At 41.7% G+C, this 21,210-nt stretch overlaps 2 protein-coding genes and 1 non-coding gene across 11 annotated transcripts in view; 1 reads left to right on the forward strand and 2 right to left on the reverse strand.

Annotated features, from left to right (window-relative positions):
* Positions 1-10,016, reverse strand: NOB1 (NIN1/PSMD8 binding protein 1 homolog). Of its 7 annotated transcripts, none has more exons than XM_023524630.1 (9): positions 9,865-10,016; positions 9,632-9,764; positions 7,570-7,649; positions 5,959-6,030; positions 5,628-5,756; positions 5,335-5,532; positions 4,642-4,739; positions 3,644-3,788; positions 139-735 (listed from the first exon to the last, which is right to left on the reverse strand). In XM_023524630.1, exons 1-9 carry the CDS (start codon positions 9,925-9,927, stop codon positions 466-468), a joined length of 1,188 nt encoding a protein of 395 aa, XP_023380398.1. In that variant the 5' UTR covers positions 9,928-10,016; the 3' UTR covers positions 139-465. The 7 variants fall into 7 exon arrangements, with proteins under 7 accessions (XP_023380401.1, XP_023380400.1, XP_023380399.1 ...); XM_011382593.2 differs by having other exon boundaries at positions 7,570-7,700; XM_011382592.2 differs by having other exon boundaries at positions 7,570-7,700; positions 9,614-9,764.
* Positions 10,017-12,701: 2,685 nt separating this feature from the next.
* On the reverse strand, positions 12,702-12,843 carry LOC111732710. Its single transcript, XR_002777660.1, has one exon. It is a non-coding gene; the product is annotated as a U4 spliceosomal RNA (small nuclear RNA).
* Positions 12,844-15,311: 2,468 nt separating this feature from the next.
* Positions 15,312-21,210, forward strand: part of WWP2 (WW domain containing E3 ubiquitin protein ligase 2) — a 122,745-nt gene continuing 116,846 nt past the window's right edge. Inside the window, exon 1 of one of the 3 annotated variants that reach the window (XM_011382594.2) lies at positions 15,312-15,456. The gene's annotated coding sequence lies outside the window, so the exon portion shown is untranslated. Of the gene's footprint in view, positions 15,457-15,625; positions 16,003-19,117; positions 19,186-21,210 lie in introns of those variants that run through there. The other 2 variants (XM_011382595.2, XM_011382596.2) reach the window with 2 other exon arrangements.

A 21,210-nucleotide genomic window follows, 5' to 3' on the forward strand; every position in this document is an offset into this window, starting at 1 on the left:
TCTTAGCTTTAAAACAAACTCGGTATATTTTCTTGAAAAAAAGATAAATCTAAATGCTTGATCTTGTATACCTTAAGTGTTGGCCTTCAAATCACCTAAGCAGCAAAGATTTGGCCTATATTTTAATAAAAATAAACAGAAGCTTGCAACCACATTTATTAGAAAAATATCCCTTGGAAGTTCCCTTCTTTCAAGGTCAAAGACTTGCTCCAGGGCGCTGTTCTGTTTTCATCAAATTCTGCCCCTCGTGGCAAGAACCCCAGCTCCCTGGGTGTGCTGAGGCCGATGCATGACACGTTCAACCTCCAACCCAACGTGACCCCCGCAGGAGCCACGGAGCAGCGCATAGAAGCTGGGCGTATTCTTCCCATGCAGACACCTCTGGAGCCAGCACAGCTGGGGAAAGGAGACACCCTAAGTCACTAGCAGCTGTGGCAGCCACCTAGCTCCTGTGGACCTTGCATTTCACCTTTTCTTCACAAATTTCTTTCTGGAAGCATTGGGATTTAACCGTCTCCTCCCGGCTCCCAAGGTGTTGTCTCGGATCTGCAGGGTAGCTGACCGGCTGGAGATGTCATTCTCTGCAAAGGGAGATACCCCAGCTACGTAGTCAGGAGCGAACACATCAGTCTTCTGCCTGGCCTTGCGTGAGAGTCGCAGCTGTGGGAAGCGCTGGTCCTCAGTCAGATGGGGGTTGATGGCGTATTTGCCCCCTTTGGGAGAAGGAAGTGAATACTGCAAATAAGACGAAGAAAGGCCATTAGAAGGATGAAGATCCATTTCCACATGTCAGATCCTGTTAACATCAAGCTTTCCTGATGGCTCTGGATGCAGATGACATCAGTGGGGTCTACCATTCACTGCCTACTATGCACTAGGCCTATGACATGCAGCCTTCCCACTTGATCCTCACCTCAACTCCCAGATGGAGAACCTGATGCAGCACTTTGACTACGTACCCTCAGCTAAAGACAGAAAAAATGACATATGAACACAGAACTCTAGTAAGCAGGTGCCATTTTCACAATGGTATGTTAGCAATTCTGAAGCAGTAACATTTACTAGGATTAAGCAAATAAATAATTATGGAAAATGGTGTTAAATAGGGTGTTATAAATGAGAGGGCTAGAATGACCTCTGTGGTATTGGGCTGAAACTGAAGTTATAAATTCAATGTTTAATACAGATATAGAAATACAGAATATTCATGTATGTATTTATATATACAAATACATATATTTCCCATCTCTGTCCATTGCCGGCTGACAGCCTAGCACAATGAGCGTACTTCGCTTCTTAAAACCATTCTCCAAAAGACGACCCAGAGATGCTCACAGAAATGGCTGCTTCTAGGGTGGGGGCAGTATGAGTCAGAACATCCTGTTGTGGGAGAGTAAGGAAGTTCAAAGAATAATTGAGACACGTCAAAAGGACACAGAGGCCAACATGAAGAGCTTCCATGAATAGTCTGAGTAAATCAATAATGATGGTATTGGATCACAGCCTACAGACTAAAATAAAAATCCACAAGACTTCACTCATATAGAAAAATACATAAAGAGGGAAAATTCCTTGTTACAGCATGAACATACAGAGGGAAAATACAGAGGGAAAATTCCTTGTTAACCAATGCCAAGTAATGAATACAAAAAGAATGATCGAATTAGAAAATCACTGTTTGGCAACCATCATTGTAAAAACTCATTCAGGTAACTTTAACTATGAATTAAACTTTAATGAGAAATACTGTTTACACAGTATTAGAGTATCTTTCCATTAAGTTACTTATTACAAATAATGACTTTACAGGAAATTTGTGGCAAAGTTTGAATATGGTCTGTAGATCAGAGAGTATTATAGCAATGTTAATTTCTTGGTTTGGTAATTATACTGTGGTTACATAAGAAACACCTTTAACCAAGTGATCAGTTACTATCACCTGATTATCATTTACTATACAACTGATTATCATTTAACCCCCGACACAATGCACTAAGGACACATCATCCCCTCTGGCGTTCCTGCCTACAATGCACAGCCTGACACTAACCAGGAGGAAATACTGGACAAACCTCAGGTGAGGGACATTCTACAAAGTAACTCACCTCAAAAATGATAAGGTCATGAACGATAAGACTTGAGAAACCACTTCAGTTTAAAAGAGACTAAAGAGACATGACAAAGCAATGTGTGATCTTAGATTGGATCGTGGACCAAAAAAACTCTCCTCCTTTTGCTATGAAGGAAATTTGTGGTAAAGTCTGAATATGGTCCATAGATTAGATGGTATTGTAGCAATGTTAATTTCTTTAATTGTGATAATTACGTTGTGGTTATGTAAGATAATGTCCTTGTTTCAGGAAATACTAAAGTATCTCAAGGCAAAGCATCATCATGTACAATAAAAAAAATACACACACACACACACACACACAGTCCCCCCCTTAACCATTGGGAGATATGTTCTAAGACCCCCAGTAAAAGGCTGAAATTGTAAGTACTGAGACCCATACGTATGTACCTGTGATAAAGTTTAATTTATAAATTTGGCACCGTAAGAGATGAACAATAACTAAGAACTATAACAATATACTGTAAGTTATGTAAATGTGGTCTCTCTCAAAGTATCTTACTGTACTGTGCTCACCCGTCTTGTGATGAGGATGTGAGATGAGACAACGCCTACGTGATGTGATGAAGTGGGGTGAATGATGATTGTGAGGTGGTGTCAGGTTACTGTAAGGGGGCCTTGAACACAAACACCGCGATACTGCAACAGCCAATCTGATAACCGAGCCGCCGACTAATGGGCAGGGAGCAAAGAAAGCATGAGATTTCATGGCACCATGGACAATGGCGCACGATTTACGTATTGTTTATTTCTGGGATTTTCCATTTAATATTTTCAGGCTGCAGTGGGCTGTGGCAAACAAACTGGAGTAAACAAAACAGCAGCAAAGGGGGGATCTACTATATATAAAAGAATAAAGCAATGTGGTAGAAGGTTAACATAGGGAAGTGAAGGGTAGACAGGAATTTTTGTATTTTTGTAACTTTCCTATAAATCTAAAATTATTTCAAAATAGAAAGTTAAAAAAAAATTCACCTTGTACATTAGTGGCAGTCACCACACTTAGAGAACTCAGTGCCAGGTTGGCTACACTCTCATGCTCATTTGTCTTTTAACCCTTCTCTCCTGAGTCTTTGAAACAAATACACAGCTGCTAGTACCCAGCCCAGGCCTCTCTTTTGTGCGGAGCATTTACACACCCCTTCCCTTCTGGTTCACGAAGCTTCTGGAGATTCTGCCCATCCTCAAACTCTGGCACAAATCTAACCTCCACCATACTGTAAACGATCTCCCTTTTTTTGACCCCCCACGCATTTGGCCCATACTATTCACTGTCTGGAATTACTGGTTATTTCTCATTAGACTGCAAACTCCTCAAAAATCTCATGCGGAAGCTCTGTTGTGCACGCACCTCCATCTCTCTTGGTACCTAGATTACAGGCTTTCAGTAACTATCTTGAAAAAACCATGAGATATTGTTTTGTCCTCTGGTCATTTCAATCCTCGAGCTAAGAGGTCTCGCTTTCCCACCTCAGGCCCTGCTGTTAGGGGAGTGGGAGACACGCCACTCACCCGGAGGCCCCGAGGGTTCAGCACCTTTGGGTTGCGGGAGAAGTGCATGTGCAGGCTTCCGTCATCGCTGACAGTCACAGACACTTTCTTTAAGGTCTTGTTTCCACAATGTGAACAGAACACTCGGCTCATGTCAGATGTTGTCCTAGAGACACGAAAGGAGAGGCTCTGACCGGAGCCACAAGCAGCAAGCCCCGTCCCCAGAGCACAAGGTGAATCACAGGATTCCGGGGGAATGACAACAAACAGGGAAACGGCTGAACCATACTGTATGTGTCATAAACCAAGGCCACCCGGCCTCATGGGGACGGCATGAGCAAACTGTGGCTGCAGTTCTCTGAGGGCAAAGGGAAATGACCCCAGTAGCAAGTATGTCAATATGAAAGTTGTTGTTACATTAATAATGAACTCTTACTGAACTTTGTGGGCATTATTTTACAAGTTTATCAAAACAATCCTATGAGATTGGTACTATCTCCATTTTACAAATGGGGATACTGAGGCAAGGTAAGGTAGCTTGCTTGATTTACAAGAATTATAAATTATTATACAATAATTTGTATTATTGACAAATCACAAAAATACTACAAAGCTGTTATGGTTGAATGGGTGTGGGTGCTAAGGGCAGACTCCGAGGCCTTGCCTCTCTCCTACCAGCTCAGGCTCAATTGTGGACCTTCCACTCGTGTACTATTTAAATGCAAATCTCAGGCATCACTCCATCCATACACATTTCAGTACTTATCGTTAAATGATTAGAGTTTTTTGCTTCAGATCCCACACACTAAATCCTATGCCACTAAAATAAGAACTATAAAACATCACCTTTGATTTGTCAGGTGAGAGCTCACTGGCCACCCTCTGTCCCAAGGATTATAGTGCCCTAGTGGAATAAGGTGTAAAGAAAGGCAAGGCTCTCCTTCAAAAAGTTTACAGAACGCAGGAAAACAGGAGCATGTTCAGCAGAGGGCACTGGGTCCAAATTATCAGCTACGTACTTGAAACAGCCATGGCAGCGCAAGATGTAGCTCCGGGCCTCACGGATCAGCATACCATTCACTGCCAGCACGTGCAGCCCCATCTGAAGCAGGACATTCTGCAACCAACAAGTTAAAGCAGAACTGAACTTGGAGCAAAACTCCATTTTCTTTTAATATCTGTATAATTATAATTAAAAGACTTCACGAACACTGGTTGGGCTCATAAAAGGCTTCTGCTAGGAAAAGCAAGCTTAGGATACCTCTCAGGACACAAACTAAGACAAAGACCCTGATTTCTCTTAACTCAAGTGCTGGGGTGTGTGCTCATCATTTTGCCAAGACCCCTCATTAGCAATCTGTCTAAAAGGAACACTTATTTTGTCAGAGTAAACATACTCATTTGTGAGCTGGAAACCTCTACTTTCTCCGAGTACTTAATTGAGCACAGAATACTATACACACTGAAAGAAATGCATGAACACATCATGAATAGTAAACATTAAAAATCTAACATACTATATACATTTTGTCACTATATTATTATTCTCTGGCCTCCAAACAAACTAAAAATTACCAAAGAATACAGGTAAAGCTTCTCGACCCATTACACAATAGCTCTGTACACACCGCCAAATCTTCGAGGGACCAATGCCCATGACAGGTATGAGACAAAGCGCGGGACTAGCCGATGGCCCATTCCACCCCACCCACCTGCATGGCAAAGTCTGTAGTCACACAGCCGACCCGCACGTCCTTTGGGATGGTGCACTGTTCTAACTCCCGCTGGATCTGTTTGATGTTGCTAGGAGTTATCCACCCCCCATCGTCATCACTACCTTCGTCCTTCCTTTCTTCGAATCTGTTCTCTTCCTTGTCTTCCTCACTCGGAACATTCTCACCTCTGCCAGTCTGAAACATAATAGAATTCACAAACTCCCAACCCATAGGAGTGGCAGGGAGAAGCTAGTGTGCTGTCATCAGGAGATCACAAATCAGGGCCTTACCATCAGCTCCTGCAGATCATAGTCAATATTTGGCAAAGGATTTCTCCAGAACATGAAGGAACTGAATTCTAGGTCCTCAGGCTCATCGGCTGGGTGTCCATGTTCTACTGTTTCTCGTGGGAGTTTAGGCTGAGGTGAAAAGAACAATTTTAAAACCTAAAAATTGAGAGGGTTACGGACGAAATAATATGACACACAAGTCAGATCAGACAGAGCCGGACAAATGATGACGTTAGCCTATGTAAATTCGGTTCACTGTAAACAGTCAATTTGTGGAGGTGTGATTTGTGGCAGAAAGGGCACAACGAGAATGGCTGATCTAAGGAATTACCTTCGAGGGCAGATGGAAACCAGAAATGTGTAGAGGAGTTTCTGGGTGCTGAATTGATGAGCTCACTTTAACCTTTAAAAATAAAAAAGTGACAGCTCTAAGAAGTATAGCTTGAAAATTCAACACGAAAGAGTAATTAAAAAAATATCTAATTTTTGCCTAAAAGGCTACAGGAAAAGACAATTTCTAAGAATCAGGAAAACAAAATATTTTCCCCCAGTTACTGAAATCAAACAATGTTTTTAAAACTGGAAAATATAAATACACACAGTCATGTGCCACTTAACAACAGGGGTATGTTGAGAAATATGTCATCAGGCAATTTCCTTGTGCAAACATCACAGAGTGCACTTACACACCTAGACAGTCTGGCCTACGACACACCAGGCTGTATGGTATGTATTGTACATGCGGTCCGTTGTTGGCTGAAATGTCGTTATGTGGCGCACGACTGTATACAGAGAATTATTCAGTGATTACACCTCCAAGTAACTACTTTGAGACATTTCTTATTTTGTTTTCACACATAAAGCTATAATGAACACCATCATCTATAAAACCTGGAAATATCTTTGGTTACATTCTTAGAATAAATGCCTACCAGTGGAATTGCTGGGTGAAAAAGACATGCTGTTTTAAAGCTTCTGATACCTACTAATTCCTGCCCAAAAGGCTTCTAGAAAAGACAATTTCTAAGACTCAGCAATCAATGGATGCCAAATGGAAACCCGACTACCAGTCAGTTTACATACAACTATTCCATCCAAACCTGGCCCCTCGACCCCCGCAAAAACATTCCAGTGACACGCAGAAGGCTATATTTTAGTCATTACTTTTAGATGTTCTGGATGGGAGGGCTCTAAACCTAGCTGAAAACAAGTTGAGGGCAGTTCCAATGAGTATAGGAATATGAGTCCACCATGGTTTTGATGACTTTAGGCAGAGGAGATGATGCGATTCTTTGCCAACACTATTTGAAATTATTATAAGGTTAATTATTTGGCTTCCAAACTCCTCTGGCCTTGAAACACCCAGTGGGGCCCAGGCGTGAATCCATTAAATCTCTTCACCCTAGCCAATGTGGGCGAGTCCCTAAAAAAATAGGAACCCAGAATTCTGAAGGTAGCACATGTTAAAAAAATGGTAAGCATTCATGTTTTTTCTTGTTTCTGAAAATAATTCTATTAAAAAAATAGTGAGAAGATAGTTGAGTTTTACTCTATTTCTGCATTTTCATATTTTAACCAAGAATCTACAGATCAAGAGACTGGCACACATTTGCTAATCATAACATATGACCCTTATTTGGACCCTGATCCAAAATTCATAAAATAATTGAGAAAGGTGAGTACTAACTGGTTATTTCATAATATTAGGAAATTATTAATGTTGTATAGTGTAATAGTGGTTTTGTGGGGTTTTTTTTTTTTTTTTTAAGAGAGACATCAAGAAATATCCATCAGTGAAATACAATGTCTGAGTTCAAAATACTCCAGGCCAAGGTCAGAGATGATACCCTGGGTGTGCCAGGCCCAAGTCGGGGAGGGGGAATTAAAGAGGGGAAAAAGAAAAAAAGCTAGGAGAAAAAATAATAAAACAGTCCTGATGTACCTTTTCCGGTTCTTGTTTTAGGTGCGACACTCCAACAAACTCTGCTTCCAACTGGTAGGTAAGTGCCAGTACTTGGATATCTGTGGCAGAGAGGCTGGGATAGTCTCCAGTTTTTTTTGAAAACTCAGTCACTGTAGACAAAACATTCCCAACCTCAGTTAGAAGCAAAAAGCCATACAACCTTAGATATTAATGAAAGCATGAAAAGAACTTAGGATCAATATCCCAACAAAAACCTCTTTAACACTATCATCTATTTCCTGATCCTTTTCTAATCACAGTTGAGACATTTGTATTCTCTATCACAAAGATTTATGCTAGTTAGGTTTACTGTGACATCCTCATTGAGTGCGATGAAGGAACATAACAAATTTCACAGAAAGTCAAAGTTACCATAATATTTGCAAATAATAAGTTCATTATCTAGCTTTGGGATGTCAGAATAGGTTTCCTCTCCCAGTTCTAAAATTTTTTGATTCTAACAATCCAGATTAATAAAACATATGACCAGATTCCAAAATGGGATGGAAAGTTAATCCAACTAGTAACTGTTGTAGTCTATAACAGAACAAATTATCGGCTGCTTTGTAACAAATATCTAACAGTTCTTATGCATTAAAAAAAAAAAAAACCACACACTGTTTAACATATAGCAAATGTCAGCTATTACTACTGTTATTCTCCTGAGACATCAACAACAACAAACATGTTGTTGATACAAACATGTTGTTGATGTCTCAGGAGAATAACAGTAGTAATAGCTGACATTTGCTATATGTTTTCTGATACACTGCCACATGGAAAGGTAACTAAACTGCTCACATATCCTAAGAAGCAGTAACAGCAGCTATGCTACTGGGCACTTACTATGTACCAGGCACTATGTTATAAATCCTATGGATCAAGTACTGTTAGTATTTCCTCAGAAAGATTAAGTAACTTGTAAAAGATCATAGAGCTAATAAGTTGGCGGAGAAAGCTGCAGAAGTCACAAACTGTGGAGCTAACAACACCCCCACTATCAGTCTCTAAACCCTAAAAACGCTTCCAATCATCTAGAATCTTTCTTGGGCAGCATCGCCTTGATCTCCAACAAGAGAACGATGCTGACTTGTAAACCAAGTGATTATTAGTTTTCTTTCAGAACTAATGTAAAGCCTGTGGACAAAAAAGGGTTCTATGGAAAGTGACCTCACAGGGTGATCTGATCATAAATTCCTAACTAGGTGGATCATGGTGGGTAGTCATGTCTCAAGCCTGTAACTTCTTTAGTAAAAGGTTTACCTTAAGAGCAAGGTCTGTCCGTTGTTTCTATGCATCTAAGTTAACATACCTTTGGAATAAGCTGTAACCACCCTTAGGACAACACAAGCACATAATTCTGTTAACTATCCTGTGATCCAATACCCACCTTGCCTTTTCTTACCTCCATGTAATTGTCCTTGTTTCTTCCTTAATTTCAAATGTATAAAAGGTGCAAAACTATTATTCTCCAGAGCATTTGAGATATTGCTCATGGTATAAGTCATCAGTTTGGCTCAAATAAACTCTTATAAAATTCTCCACAGGTTTGAATGTTTCTTATGTCAACAAGCCAAAAAGCTATCCCTTTTTCTGACTTGAAGCTGGCCTATGGAGCTCCAAAACAATTATTACTTTGGTCTACTAAAAACAAATAAAAGAAAGCTGGAGAGACCTAGGTTCTTCTATTTTTTCATCCAAACAAGCTTACTGAATGCTTGCAAAATGCTAGACACTATGCTGAGAAACAAAGTCCTCGTTTGATGTTCTCAGCAACCTCTGAGGTAGGTACTATTATTACTTTCATTTTACAGATGAGGCAACTGAGGCCTAGAGAGTGATATACCCAAAAGTATATAGCTAGTAACCGGCAAGACCTATTGACTCCTGACCCGAGGCTCCTCCCATCCCGATCTCCTCGAACATGCAGTTTCTAATTCAGTTACTAATAAAGTAGCCAGACCCCAACTCGCACAGGAGCCGGTCCCATCTGCACCCTGGGACCCAGCTTCGCCATCAATACCAAGGCAGAGGTCCTCACCCAGCCGCACGTATTCCGGGAAGGGCTCCTTGAAACGCAGCTCGTAGGGCAGAACAGCGAGTCGCCTACGAGTGGCCTTGTCCCGAATCTCGCTGACCACATCCCGGATGGTGTAGATGTTCTTCCCGATGTCCTGCAGAGAGACCGGCCCAGCTCACACCCGCCCGACCTCCCGCGCTCCCGCAGGGCCCGCCAGCCCAGACCCTGCTCATCTCCACCAGAGCTCCCAGTACCTGCAGAGCGGCGTCCCGCAGGAAAGCACCGGCATCCGCAACAACGTGCTCCACCAGCGCCATCTTGGCTGAACGAGGCCAGAGCACGCATGCGCACGGAGCTTGCGCTCGCCCTTACGACCCAACCCGGCCTTTTGAAGCCGGGAGGAGCAGCCGCGATTTAGCTACGCCCTCTGGCGGCCGCACCCGCATCTCCCGGCTCAGGGCTACGCGCGCGCATGCGCAACGCCTCCGGCAGCCCTCCCAGAGGATGGGGGCAAGGTAAAACCTTGGAGACCTGAGGAAATGTGCTTCAGCATCCACTCTTTAGCGCCTTTTTTTTTACTTTAAATGTAAAACCTGTGTATATTCTTATTGTTAAAAGTTAATACGGATAACCTAATTTAATGAGCACAGGCCTATGAGATAGGTACTATTTTACAGTCAAGGAATAGGATACTCAAGACGACTATGCCAAGCTATCATGGCTAGTAACTGTAACATGATTAACACTCAGGCAAACTGACTCGGAACCACTTTTTTTTTTTTTTTATCCATTATGCTATACCGACTGCTGCTTACGTATCCCCACTTCATTTTGAGTGACTTGCGGCCAACGGTCTATGACATTTACCTTAGTATTCTTGACCGATTTCCCTAAGCAAGACACAATCTACTAGCAAATATACCTTGCTGAACTGAAGGGGTACTAGTTGATTTCTGAATTCCCTTTCAAATCTAAGATTCTATCATTATGAGATCTGGCCTATTCATGCTGGTGAATTTCAGCTGAATGTTGACTTGAGTTTTCAGTCATCAATCTTCAGCAATGTCGAGTTATTCCAAACCTTCCTTGTCAAGTCTTCATTCCAATCTAACCGCCCCCCCTCATTATAATTTATGTATCCTACTTCCAAAAGTCTTTCGGTGCCCTGTCCCTTCAGCAGCTGCCGAAATACCTTTTCACTTCCTTAGACATCTGTATCAAGTGTTCTTACCATTTAGTTTCTTCAACCTCCAGAGCCTCTGGTTCCTGCCCTACCTGCCCTGCCTGAAATAGCCAGATCGAAGGCTTTCTAATTTTCGAGTTCATCATATTAATACTTTGGTTTTTATTTTTTGCCTTCTAAGTAGAATTTGACATTGCTGACCATCTCCTCTTTCTGGACCGTCTCTCCTTGCCTGACTTTGGTGATACTTCACCATCCTGGTCCCCCTGCCTCCCTCATGGCTTCTGACCCACTGGACTCCCTTCTGCTGCCTCACAAATAAGACACCCTTCACAGAACTGGCTTGGCCCCTTCGTCTTTCTAAATTCTCTCTAGCAGTACTATCTAGCCTCAAGGCTTTGGCTATGACATTATAGGAACACCTCCCAAATCTTTAGGTCTTATCCCTGTTTATTTTCCAGCTTATCCTTCTGGGCATGTCAATCTGAAAACTTTTGGAATCTTCACCCAGGAGAGAGGTATTGACTGAAGTAATTACCTCTCCCACCCCAGCTTAAACTTTCTTCACTTTTTAGAGTTTCTACTTGTATTAAAGGTATTACCAACAAAGGCATTCGAGGTAAGAATCTAAGTCATCTTCATTTCCACCCTCACTCTCAACCTGTATTTTTCTTGCTAAACCTTACTGATGTCATTTCTGAAATGTTTTGGGTACCTGGGTCCCATCTACTTCATTCTCATTACTCTAGTCAAGTTTTTATCTCATGTCTAGAAAATATAATCCATTCAATACTAGTATTCCTATGTCTAATTTTTCCTTCAATTGATTGCTTCTCTTGCTTAAAAAGGGAAGAGGTACTAGACTCCATAATAGAAGAGGTTTATTGAACTCGGTTCGGCAGTGATAGTTATTACTTCCTAGGATGGAGAAGAATGATTTACATCAGTGGTTCTCAAAATTGAATGTATATCAGAATCATCTGGAGAACCTGCAAACAGATTGATGGGCCTCACTTCAGTTTCTGATTTAGTAGGTCTGGGTAGGGCGTGAGTGTTTGTATTTCTAATAAGTTCCAGGTGATGCTGTTGCTGCTGACTTGGAGGACACACTTGAGACCACTGATTAGGAATACAGGAAAAGAATGATCAGACTTTGAGCCATTTATTTTCTAGTAAACACTAAGAATACTTATTAGTATACAGGCATACCTTAGAGATATTGCAGGTTCAGTTCCAAACCTCTGAAATAAAGTGAGTAGTCTTTTTGCTGATGGAGGGTCTTGCCTTCAATTTGTAAAAACATGCAACTCTAGTGCAATAAAGCGAAGCACAATAAAATGAGGTACACCTATAAAAGGTTTCTTTTATCATGTAGCTTTTGTCATTTTTATAGTATTTTAATTTCTTTCCTATTTCCCTATAACATTCGTCTCCAAGCCCCCTAAAGTCTTAGAAGGACTCTCATTTGTTTAACAAATATATATTGAGAGCTAATTTATACTACCATGAGTTAGATGATATAAGAGCTGCGAACAAAATGATATTTTGTTGTAGTGTCTGGGGCACCTTCAGGGTTTATGACTCTGGAGACAGATCTGGAAGAATGAGTAGGGCAAAAGCATCAAGATATGGAAGTCCAAGGGGTGGTCAGGAAATTGAGGGTAGTTCCTGTGGTAGCACAGGGTGGGGTAAGCCCTGAAACACTTCACTTTTTGGAAGCTCTTAGTTTTTTAAAAAGTGAAGAAATCTCAAACACTATTATGAAAATTGTGGTCACTTTAAACAGCTTACATTAACAAAGTAACACTTTCCAACACATACAGGACTCAGGGTATAACTCATTTGGAAATAATGTCAACCTTTACATACGAGGCCCTTTATGAAAGAGAAGGTACTGCTGTGTGCCAGTGAAGATCTGAGTTCATTTCCAGGTCTGGAATATGTAGAAACTATATACATAACAGTGGGCTCGGAGAGAGGAAAATTGAATTAGCAATAATCACACCTGGGATAAACCTCATTGGCTATGATACTGCCACTGCGCAAAGCTAGCAGAGAGGAAAACTTGATGCAGAAGAAACATTTATGTGAAATCAGTAAGTATCCCTAGAATTCCTCTGAACTTTCCTGGGAGTGTCCTGGACTTTCCTATCTCTGCCTTTGTCCTTGTTTTTTCTTTTGCCTGAAAATTCTGCCTGCCAATCACTGTTTATTTAGTTTCCAAAAGTGGCTCATTGTCTTCTCTGTAAATGGATCCCTGATTACCCAAATCAGATTTTTCCTCATAGAGTTGAACTCTTCTTTTTCACATTTAAGACAGTTCGGTTCTTTCACTCAATGAGCTGTTATTATTTCTGCTTTGCAGTGTAGTTAATTGTGTGTCCGCTTTAAGTATGTTAAAAGTTAGGAGCTGTGTTGTGGGGTCTTCTTCCTTAAATGAAAAATTTAAATTTACTTATTAACTTTTAGGGGGTACTTTTATGATGACATATTTCAGATTTTTAGTGTCTTTAAAAAAAATTTCCTACCCTGTGGTACCTACAGTAATGAGTTAAGTGCTCAATAAATGTCGATGAAATCTATTCCTTCAACAAATTAATTAAAGAAATTTCCTGTGAGTCAGGCACTGTTTTAGGAACTGGGATATGGACCGTCTTTATAATTCTTGTGGTGAGAAACATTATATATACACGTATACACACACATACACACATGCATATAAGTATATAAAAGAGAGTGATGAGTCTGGAGGAAAAAAATAAAGCAAGAAGGTGGCAGGTAGGAGGAGAAGGAAGAGATATGTTGCCATTTTAAATAGGGTGATCATGAAAGGCTTCACTGAGAGACAGTTGAGCAAACATCTGAAAGAGTTGAGGGAGTGGGATGTATCTGAAGAAAGAGCTTTTCAGATGTGGGCGTGGGGGGGGGGGAAGCAAGTCCAAAAACCCTGAGGCCAGAATGACTGAAGCAAAGTACTGGGGGAAAGAGTAGTTGGAGATGAGATGAGAGAAATAAAGGCGAGGTGTGGGAGAAATCATGTAGGGACTTGTAGGTCACAATACATACTTTAGCTTTTATTCTTTTAATGCGCAGTATGAGTGCATTTTGCCTAGTCTCTTTCCCTTTTGGTGAACACCTTCTCAACTGCCATCAAAACTAGGAGACCTTCCATAATTCCTCTAGAATAGAATAAGTAAAACTCCCATTAATAAACTTTATAGTTTTATGGGTGGGATTAATGTAGAGTTTAAGGTATTAAGAGATGGCTGTAGCTCCCTGAAAGACCATCTCCTGGATTTGGAATTGTTGTGGCATGATCAATTCTAAGACCCATGGAGCTAATTGAGATGAATTATGAGCCTTTATTAGCCGGCTGGCGACTGACTTTCTACCAAGCAGGGTTTGAGGAGATCAGTCCGTCCCCCTGCCCCCAACTTCCCGAGCTCCCAAAAGAGGCAGCTTATAAAGCCTAGAATCACAGCCTGGTTTAACATCAAACAAGCAAACAGATTAACCACACCCTAGTTAACATCAAACAAGCAAGCAGATTATAGAAGCAGAAGTTGGTCGTTAGCATATCTTTGCCCAGAACCACACCCTTAACAGAATGAGAATAGGAACAGTAGAGACCAAGTGCTCAACCAATTCAATTTGTATGCATAATAGGATCCATCCAAACTCAAAGACACTCAAAGACACACACACACACACACACACACACACACACACACACACACACACACACACACACACACGCACAGTGCTTAAGGCTAATTTGTATTGATTTTAATCAAGTGATTAAAAGATGAAAAGCTGCGCTTTTATTCTTCTTGTCAAAGCTGACGGTCCCAGACCATCAGTAATGCTGATTTGTTTTTCTCATTCATAAAGTTCTGCCTGCTCTGTATTTATGGAGGGAATGCGGGTTAGTTTGGTGTGAGGCATTTTATGGACTCAAGCAGTGGTTTTGAAGCTTTTCTCCTTTTATGTCACAAGAACTGATACTTCACGGAAGGTGAGATTTGTTTCTAGAGCCCAGAACAGTGCCTGACTCACAGTAGGCATAAGATTGCCAGATAAAGCAAATAAAAATACAAGATGCCCAATTAAATTTGATTTTCAAATAAACAATAAACATTTTAAGTGTAAATATGCCCCTTGTACTATTTGACACATACATATTATGCGGTTGATTATCTGAAATTCAAATTTAACTGGACGTCCTGTATTTCATCAACCCTAAGGAGCTCCAATAAATATTTGATGACTTAATTGATCGAATGGCTTCCTCTCACCTGAAACGTGGGACTAATGGTAAGACCCGCCTCCGGGGTTGATGGGAGGAATATATGAAGCGCCTAGCTTTGAGCCCTCAATTTATTTGACTGCTCGAGAGCTATCCAGAAAGTAAAAATTGCTCCCACTTTTACACATTAAAAGGATAAGAAAGCTTTCTCCCGGCCAGAGGATCCCACGCCAGGCCTAGGTTGCCCACACCTGCGGGTTCGGCCAGCCTCTTCCGGGTCAGGTGACCGCGGGTGGGCACGTGACCCCGCCCGAGTGCAGGCGGTGGAAGGCGGAAGTGGGAGAGGAGTTGGGCGCCGCTTCTGTGGCCGGGGCAGGTAGCGAGCACCGGTGCGGAGGGCGCGGCGGACGAGCTGAGGTAGCGGCGCGAGCCAGAGGCGGCGGGCGGCTCGGGGTGGGCCGGGGGCGGTGCGGCGCGGCCCGGGCGCCGGGGGGCGGTGGCTTCCTGTGGGAGGGGCCTGGCGCGGCGGTTCCGGCCTCCGAGGAGGGGTGTCTCGACTCCCGCCTTAGCCGGGTGGGCGCGCCGCGGGCTGTGCGCCGGAGCTGCTCGGAGAAGGGCGCGGAGGCAGCCAGGGATACGGTGGTGGACGGTGGTGGACAGCAAGTCCTTCCAGAAGTGGAAGGGAGTTTAGAAGCCAGGGGTGGAGAGGGGTGACCTTTGTGGAAGGGTCGGGACAGGAGGAAGGGGCAACTTGCGACTGAACTGGAAGGGGGCGCTCGACAATGGGCATAGGACATGGAGGGAAAGGAGAATTCAAGAAGATACTGCCTGAAATCCATCTGAGAGTCTCTTCCTTCTTTCCTCTTTGGAAATGGTTGTAACCCGAGACTTTGATTTCGGTCCCATTCAGTTTTTAAACTTCAGGATAGATCACAGAATCTTGCTTTCGTCACAGCCACTTGGGTAAGGTTTCCACTTCTTGGGAACTTAGCCCTTCTGATCATGTTTCTTTGAGATTTTCCGAAGTTAGGTCAATTTCTGAACTGCAGAAAAGAGTGTGAGCACTTTGGCCCTAAAATATGGCTTTTAGCCTAAACTGTTGAGCGCGACGTAGCTCACCATTACCTCAGCAACACAGTGACTGCTGGAACCTTGGACAGAGTTTCTACCTGTACTGCTTTGTGACTTCCTCTTCATTTTAAATTATTCAGTTTCTCTTACCATGTGACTGCTTATCTTGACAAAGTGTAACTATGTAGGGTGACCGAGAGGTCCGTGTTGTGTTCCTTAGAACTATGACCTGGATCATGATTTTGAGATTAAATACCTGTGTGAAAAACTGTTATCCTCTTTTTCTTCGTGTTTACTCAGATAGCTATGCATGAGTGAAATGAATTTCACGGATGCGATATAACTGGAGTGAATGTTCAGATTGGACATTCACAGGAACCGGAGTCATTTTAGGTGACAAGTAGGGAAAAAGTACTTTGCTAATGTATTATGAGGTCAAGTTTTTGGAATATTTGACAAATATTGAAATTGATTTTTGTAGCAGCCTTGATTTTTGTGGAAGCCCAGGTTGGGAAGGTGCTATTCTCATTTCACAATGAACAAACACATAAGAGTGATGACTTGAGTTTTTAACAATTTATTGCTTTTTTTTTTCTTTTTTACTGGTCTCTTTCTCTCTTTTAGATTGCAGATCGCTCAGGGCAGGGGTCATATTTTATTTGGTTATCTGGCCACTAGCTTAGTCCCTGGCATGTTGTGGGCACTTGGTAAATGTTTGGTGAGTAAGTGAATTTCTAAAGGTTACATATCTGTAAGTGGAGGACAAGGGATTTGAACCCAAATCTGGGCTCTTAGACTTGCTGTTTTCTGTTATTGGTCCACGTGAAGAAGATAGGCCTGGGAAAAAGGCTTGGGTTGGCTTCTGAGTCTCTTAATTAATGACTATCCCATTTAAAAGCACTTATACCAACATCTCATTTAATCTTCACCACGGTCCTATGAAGGTTGGTATTGTCCCTATTTCTACATATGGAGAAACATGGAGGCTTAGTAAGGTCCTTGCTTTAGAGTCCAGAGCTAGTGAATGACTGAACAGGGACTCAAGCCCAGGCCTTTTATCCTTAGCCCTGTTCTTTTCCATTCATTGAAGCAATATAAAATTTTACTTAAAGTTTTTTAAGTATAAAAAGCATGACATTTTAAGGAGAAAATGGTAGATAGATCACAGCAAAAATTGTGAATGTAGAATGCAATTGAAATTTAGAAAACTCTATTATAGCTGCCTCTTTCTGGGAAAACATTCTTTGATTCAATGAATATAAGTCCTTAATCTATGGCAGGCATTATTCTAGAGTTGCACTGTTTGGCAGGGTGGCCAATAGCCATATGGAGCTGTTGAGCACTGAGAATATGCTATGAGTATAAAATACCAGATTTTGAGGACTTAGTGTGAAAAAAGTAAAATATCTCAATGATGTTTTTACATTACAATAAATATAATTAAATTAAAAATTATACTGGACAGTGCTGTTGTAAACACAGGGAATGTGGTACATAAAAAAGGCAAAATCCTGCCCTTGTGGATATTAAATTTTAGTGGAGAAAAGAACAATAAACGAAACCAAGTAAAATGCATATTATGTTGTAATAAAGCAGGGAAGCAGGATGTGGAATGTTGCTAGGGTGGCAGTTTTGAATTAGGGTCCTTGGAGAAGCTTTCCTAAGAGGTTAACAATTGAGTGAAGATTTGAAGGAGGTGAGGGAAGGAGCCGTGTGGCTGAATTGGGGACATAGTGGTTCAGGCAGAGAGAACAGCAAATTCAACAGCCCTAACGACAGGTACTCCTGGCAGGTTTGTGCACCAGCCAGGAGGCCAATGGCTGGATGGGTGCGAATGAGTGGGCATGAGGACGATGAGGTCAGAGAGGTGTTGCGGGTAAGGAGAGAGATGGGCAGGTGGTGGAGGGCCTTGCAGGCTATTGTATGTTTTGAGCAGTGGAGTGGACACGATCCATCCTGCCTTTTAACAGGTTTACTCTTGTTGCCATGGGGAGAAAGAATAAAGAGGAGCAAGGCTAGAAGCAGAGAGACACATTCAGAGGCTACTGCCATGATCCAGGTGAAGGATAGGCCGGGTGGTAGTGATGGAGGTGGTAAAGAGATGTTGGGCCCTGCGTATATTTTGAAGTACAGCCAGCGGGGTCTGTGAATGTGGGATGTGAGAGGAAGAAAAGAGTCGGGGTGACTCCATGGTGTTTGGCATGAACAACTAGAAGAGTGGAATTGTCATTAACTGAAATGGGGAAGACTGTAGGAGGAACAGAATTTGGGGCTCAGTTTTGTTCACACTGATTGCAAAATGCTTATAGAAATCTAAGTGAAGATGTGTTGTTGACAATTAGGGAAGTCTGGTGACAGGCCTGGGCTGGAGATGTGCATGTGGAAGCTGTTAGCATGTGAACAGTATTTAAAGTTAAGCGACTGGACAAAGTCACTTACGGAGTAGTGTGAATACATATCCAAGAGGAGTGCTTCTTGTTAGAAGTTAAATTTCGAATTAAAATCTCAGTTTATACTGTTATATGAGTAGGTATTTTAAATATAGCAAAGCATTGTATTACATCTGGGGAGCTTGATTTTCTCTCCTTTTTGCTTTTCATTTAAAGACATTTTTGAAAACCACAGCTAATGGATTTCTTTTTTCTTGAGAATGCTGCTCTTCCAAGTGTGCATCTTTGTAGTGCCGTTGAAATCAATTTGAGTGCCAGTTTCTGGAAATAGTCTGGCTTTTGGGGTTGGCAACAGATTTAGAGACTTCCAAGAAGGATGGGAAAGAGACCGTCTGGAAGGATGGATGGGTAATGGGTTTTTAGTGTTTAAAATATGGGTTTTACCTAACATGTGTTGAATGTATGTTGTTTGTCAGGCATCCCATTGTTTTATAAATTTGAAACAAACAGACCCTCACTGAGGTGGAGTGACCCACATGAGGTCATGTAGCTAAGATATGGAAGAGCTGGGATTTGAATCTGTTTTCTGATTCCAAGTCTGATGCTTCCATCAGTAAGACGTGATAATGGATGCGTGAATATAAACCCCAATGGAATCAAATCAGTGAGCTGCTTTTGAGTGATTGTGAGTGATTTTGATTTAGGGCTATTATAGACTCTGGAATTTCTGAAAGGTAGGAAGAAAAGAGATCTTGTTTTCCTTAAAAAGAACCAACTTAATCTTTTCTAGAAGGTCGCAGTCCCCTGCTCCTCCCTTTCCCACCCAGCTTGTAAACAAATGTTCAGTGATTTAAGTCAAGCGTTAATACTTCTAAAAACCCCAAATACCAAGCCTTGACAGTCCTGACCCCTTAGGGCAGGTCCTCTTCCTCTGTGTCACCCATGTATTTTGCTTCCTGTTTTGTCATGACATCTGCTTTCCAGTCTCTTTTATGCATTTTTTTCCAGTCTCTTTTATTACTGCCCTTTAATTCCACTGTACTTCCAATGATATGACCTCCCCCTCTCCTCCTCTCTCTCTTTTTAATGTGCTTGGTCATTGGGCAAAGTTCAAATTCGTTTGATTGTTTTTCAAAATGGTCCTTCAGAGTAGAAGGTAACTCAATGTGGGATGAAGGAAAGAGGCCAAGAAAGAAGCATTAGTGTTGGAAAGAACTGGAAAGGCATGAGATTGTGAAGGAAAGGAGGAATCTTTTAAACAGACCCTTCTCTTCCACATCTTTCAAGAAGTAGATGCAGGTGGATCTATAGCTATAAATAAGAAGCTTTGCCTGTTTCTACAGTTTGCTAATTAAATATAAAATCTAGGTGCTGGTGAGTAGTTTTGCTCTTCCCTGGCTCATCTTCTATACAGGCCCTTTCATCTCGAGATCAGTGTTCAGTGGTTTCTTTACTCATAGCTGGGTCAAGAATTTCAGGAATCCCAGAGCCTAGAATTACAACATCAAGAAGAACTAGTTTAGCTTGCCATTAATACTTGAAGAGCACTTACTATGTGCTGGCTGCTTCATCTCAACTAATTTAATCCCTACAGTGAGCTTATAAGATAAGTACTATTAGGTTCATTTTATAGGTGAATTGAGGTTTAGAGGGTAGGTAGTTTGTCCAATATCAGTCAAGGCTAGTGAGCGGTTAAATCTACTTGCCTATAAAAGATTGACTGGTCTGAAAGGTTCTTGCTGTAGTTGGGTGATAAGAATAATCAGGTAATTTAGATCTTTCAGGATCTATCACCTGCTAAATCTGAGGTGTGGTTGTTTCCTTGGTGGTGCGGGGGGGGGTCTCTTAAAGCAAGATATCTGAGCTCCCAGAAGGCAGGGGCCCTGTGACATTCACCTTTGTATTCCAGGGCCTTGTGCAGATTGGTGTCTATAAGCATTTGTTGAAAGACTGATCTTGGCTCAGGACTGGACAAGATGAATGAAAGGGGCCTGGCAGGGGCATGTCAGAATTCTGTCTGCCTTCCTGCTGAAGGTACCCTTGACTTTTATAGTCTCCTGGCTTTGAGAATTAACCCATCCTAATCCAAGTGTTGAGTTGTCCATTGACTGATAAATGGATAAACAAAAGGTTGTATATCCACACAATAGATTATTATTCAGCCATAAAAAGGAGTGAAGTACTGATAACATGCTATATGGGTGAACCTTGAAAACATTATGCTAAGTGAAAGAAACCAGACACAAAGACCACATATTATGTGATTCCTTTATTTGAAATGTCAAGAATAGGCAGATTCATAGAGACAGAAAGCAGATTGGTGAGGTTGGTGGTTTTTAGGGGCTGGAGGAGGGCAGAGAGGAAGGAAGAGTGACTAGTGATGGGTATGGGGTTTTCTTTTTGAGTGATAAAAATGTTCTGGAGTTAGTAGTGATGGTTGCACAACTCCCTGAATATACTAAAAACAACTGAATTATATGCTTCAAAAGGGTGAATTTATGGTATGCGAATTATATTTCAATAATAATAAAATAAAGAATCAGCCAGTCCTGTTTTGAATGCACTCTCTGTGTTCTGAGGGTCAAGTTAAGGTTTTAGTGTGGGCAACAGCAGCCATTGTCTTTCATCTTCTGGTGCCAGGGCGTGTTCTTCAGCTTCCTCTGATGCTCTCAGCTGAATATGATAAAAGATGTTCTCCCTCAGGTATTTC

This window comes from Pteropus vampyrus, unplaced genomic scaffold, assembly GCF_000151845.1.
Source record: "Pteropus vampyrus isolate Shadow unplaced genomic scaffold, Pvam_2.0 Scaffold483, whole genome shotgun sequence".
NCBI lineage: Eukaryota > Metazoa > Chordata > Mammalia > Chiroptera > Pteropodidae > Pteropus > Pteropus vampyrus.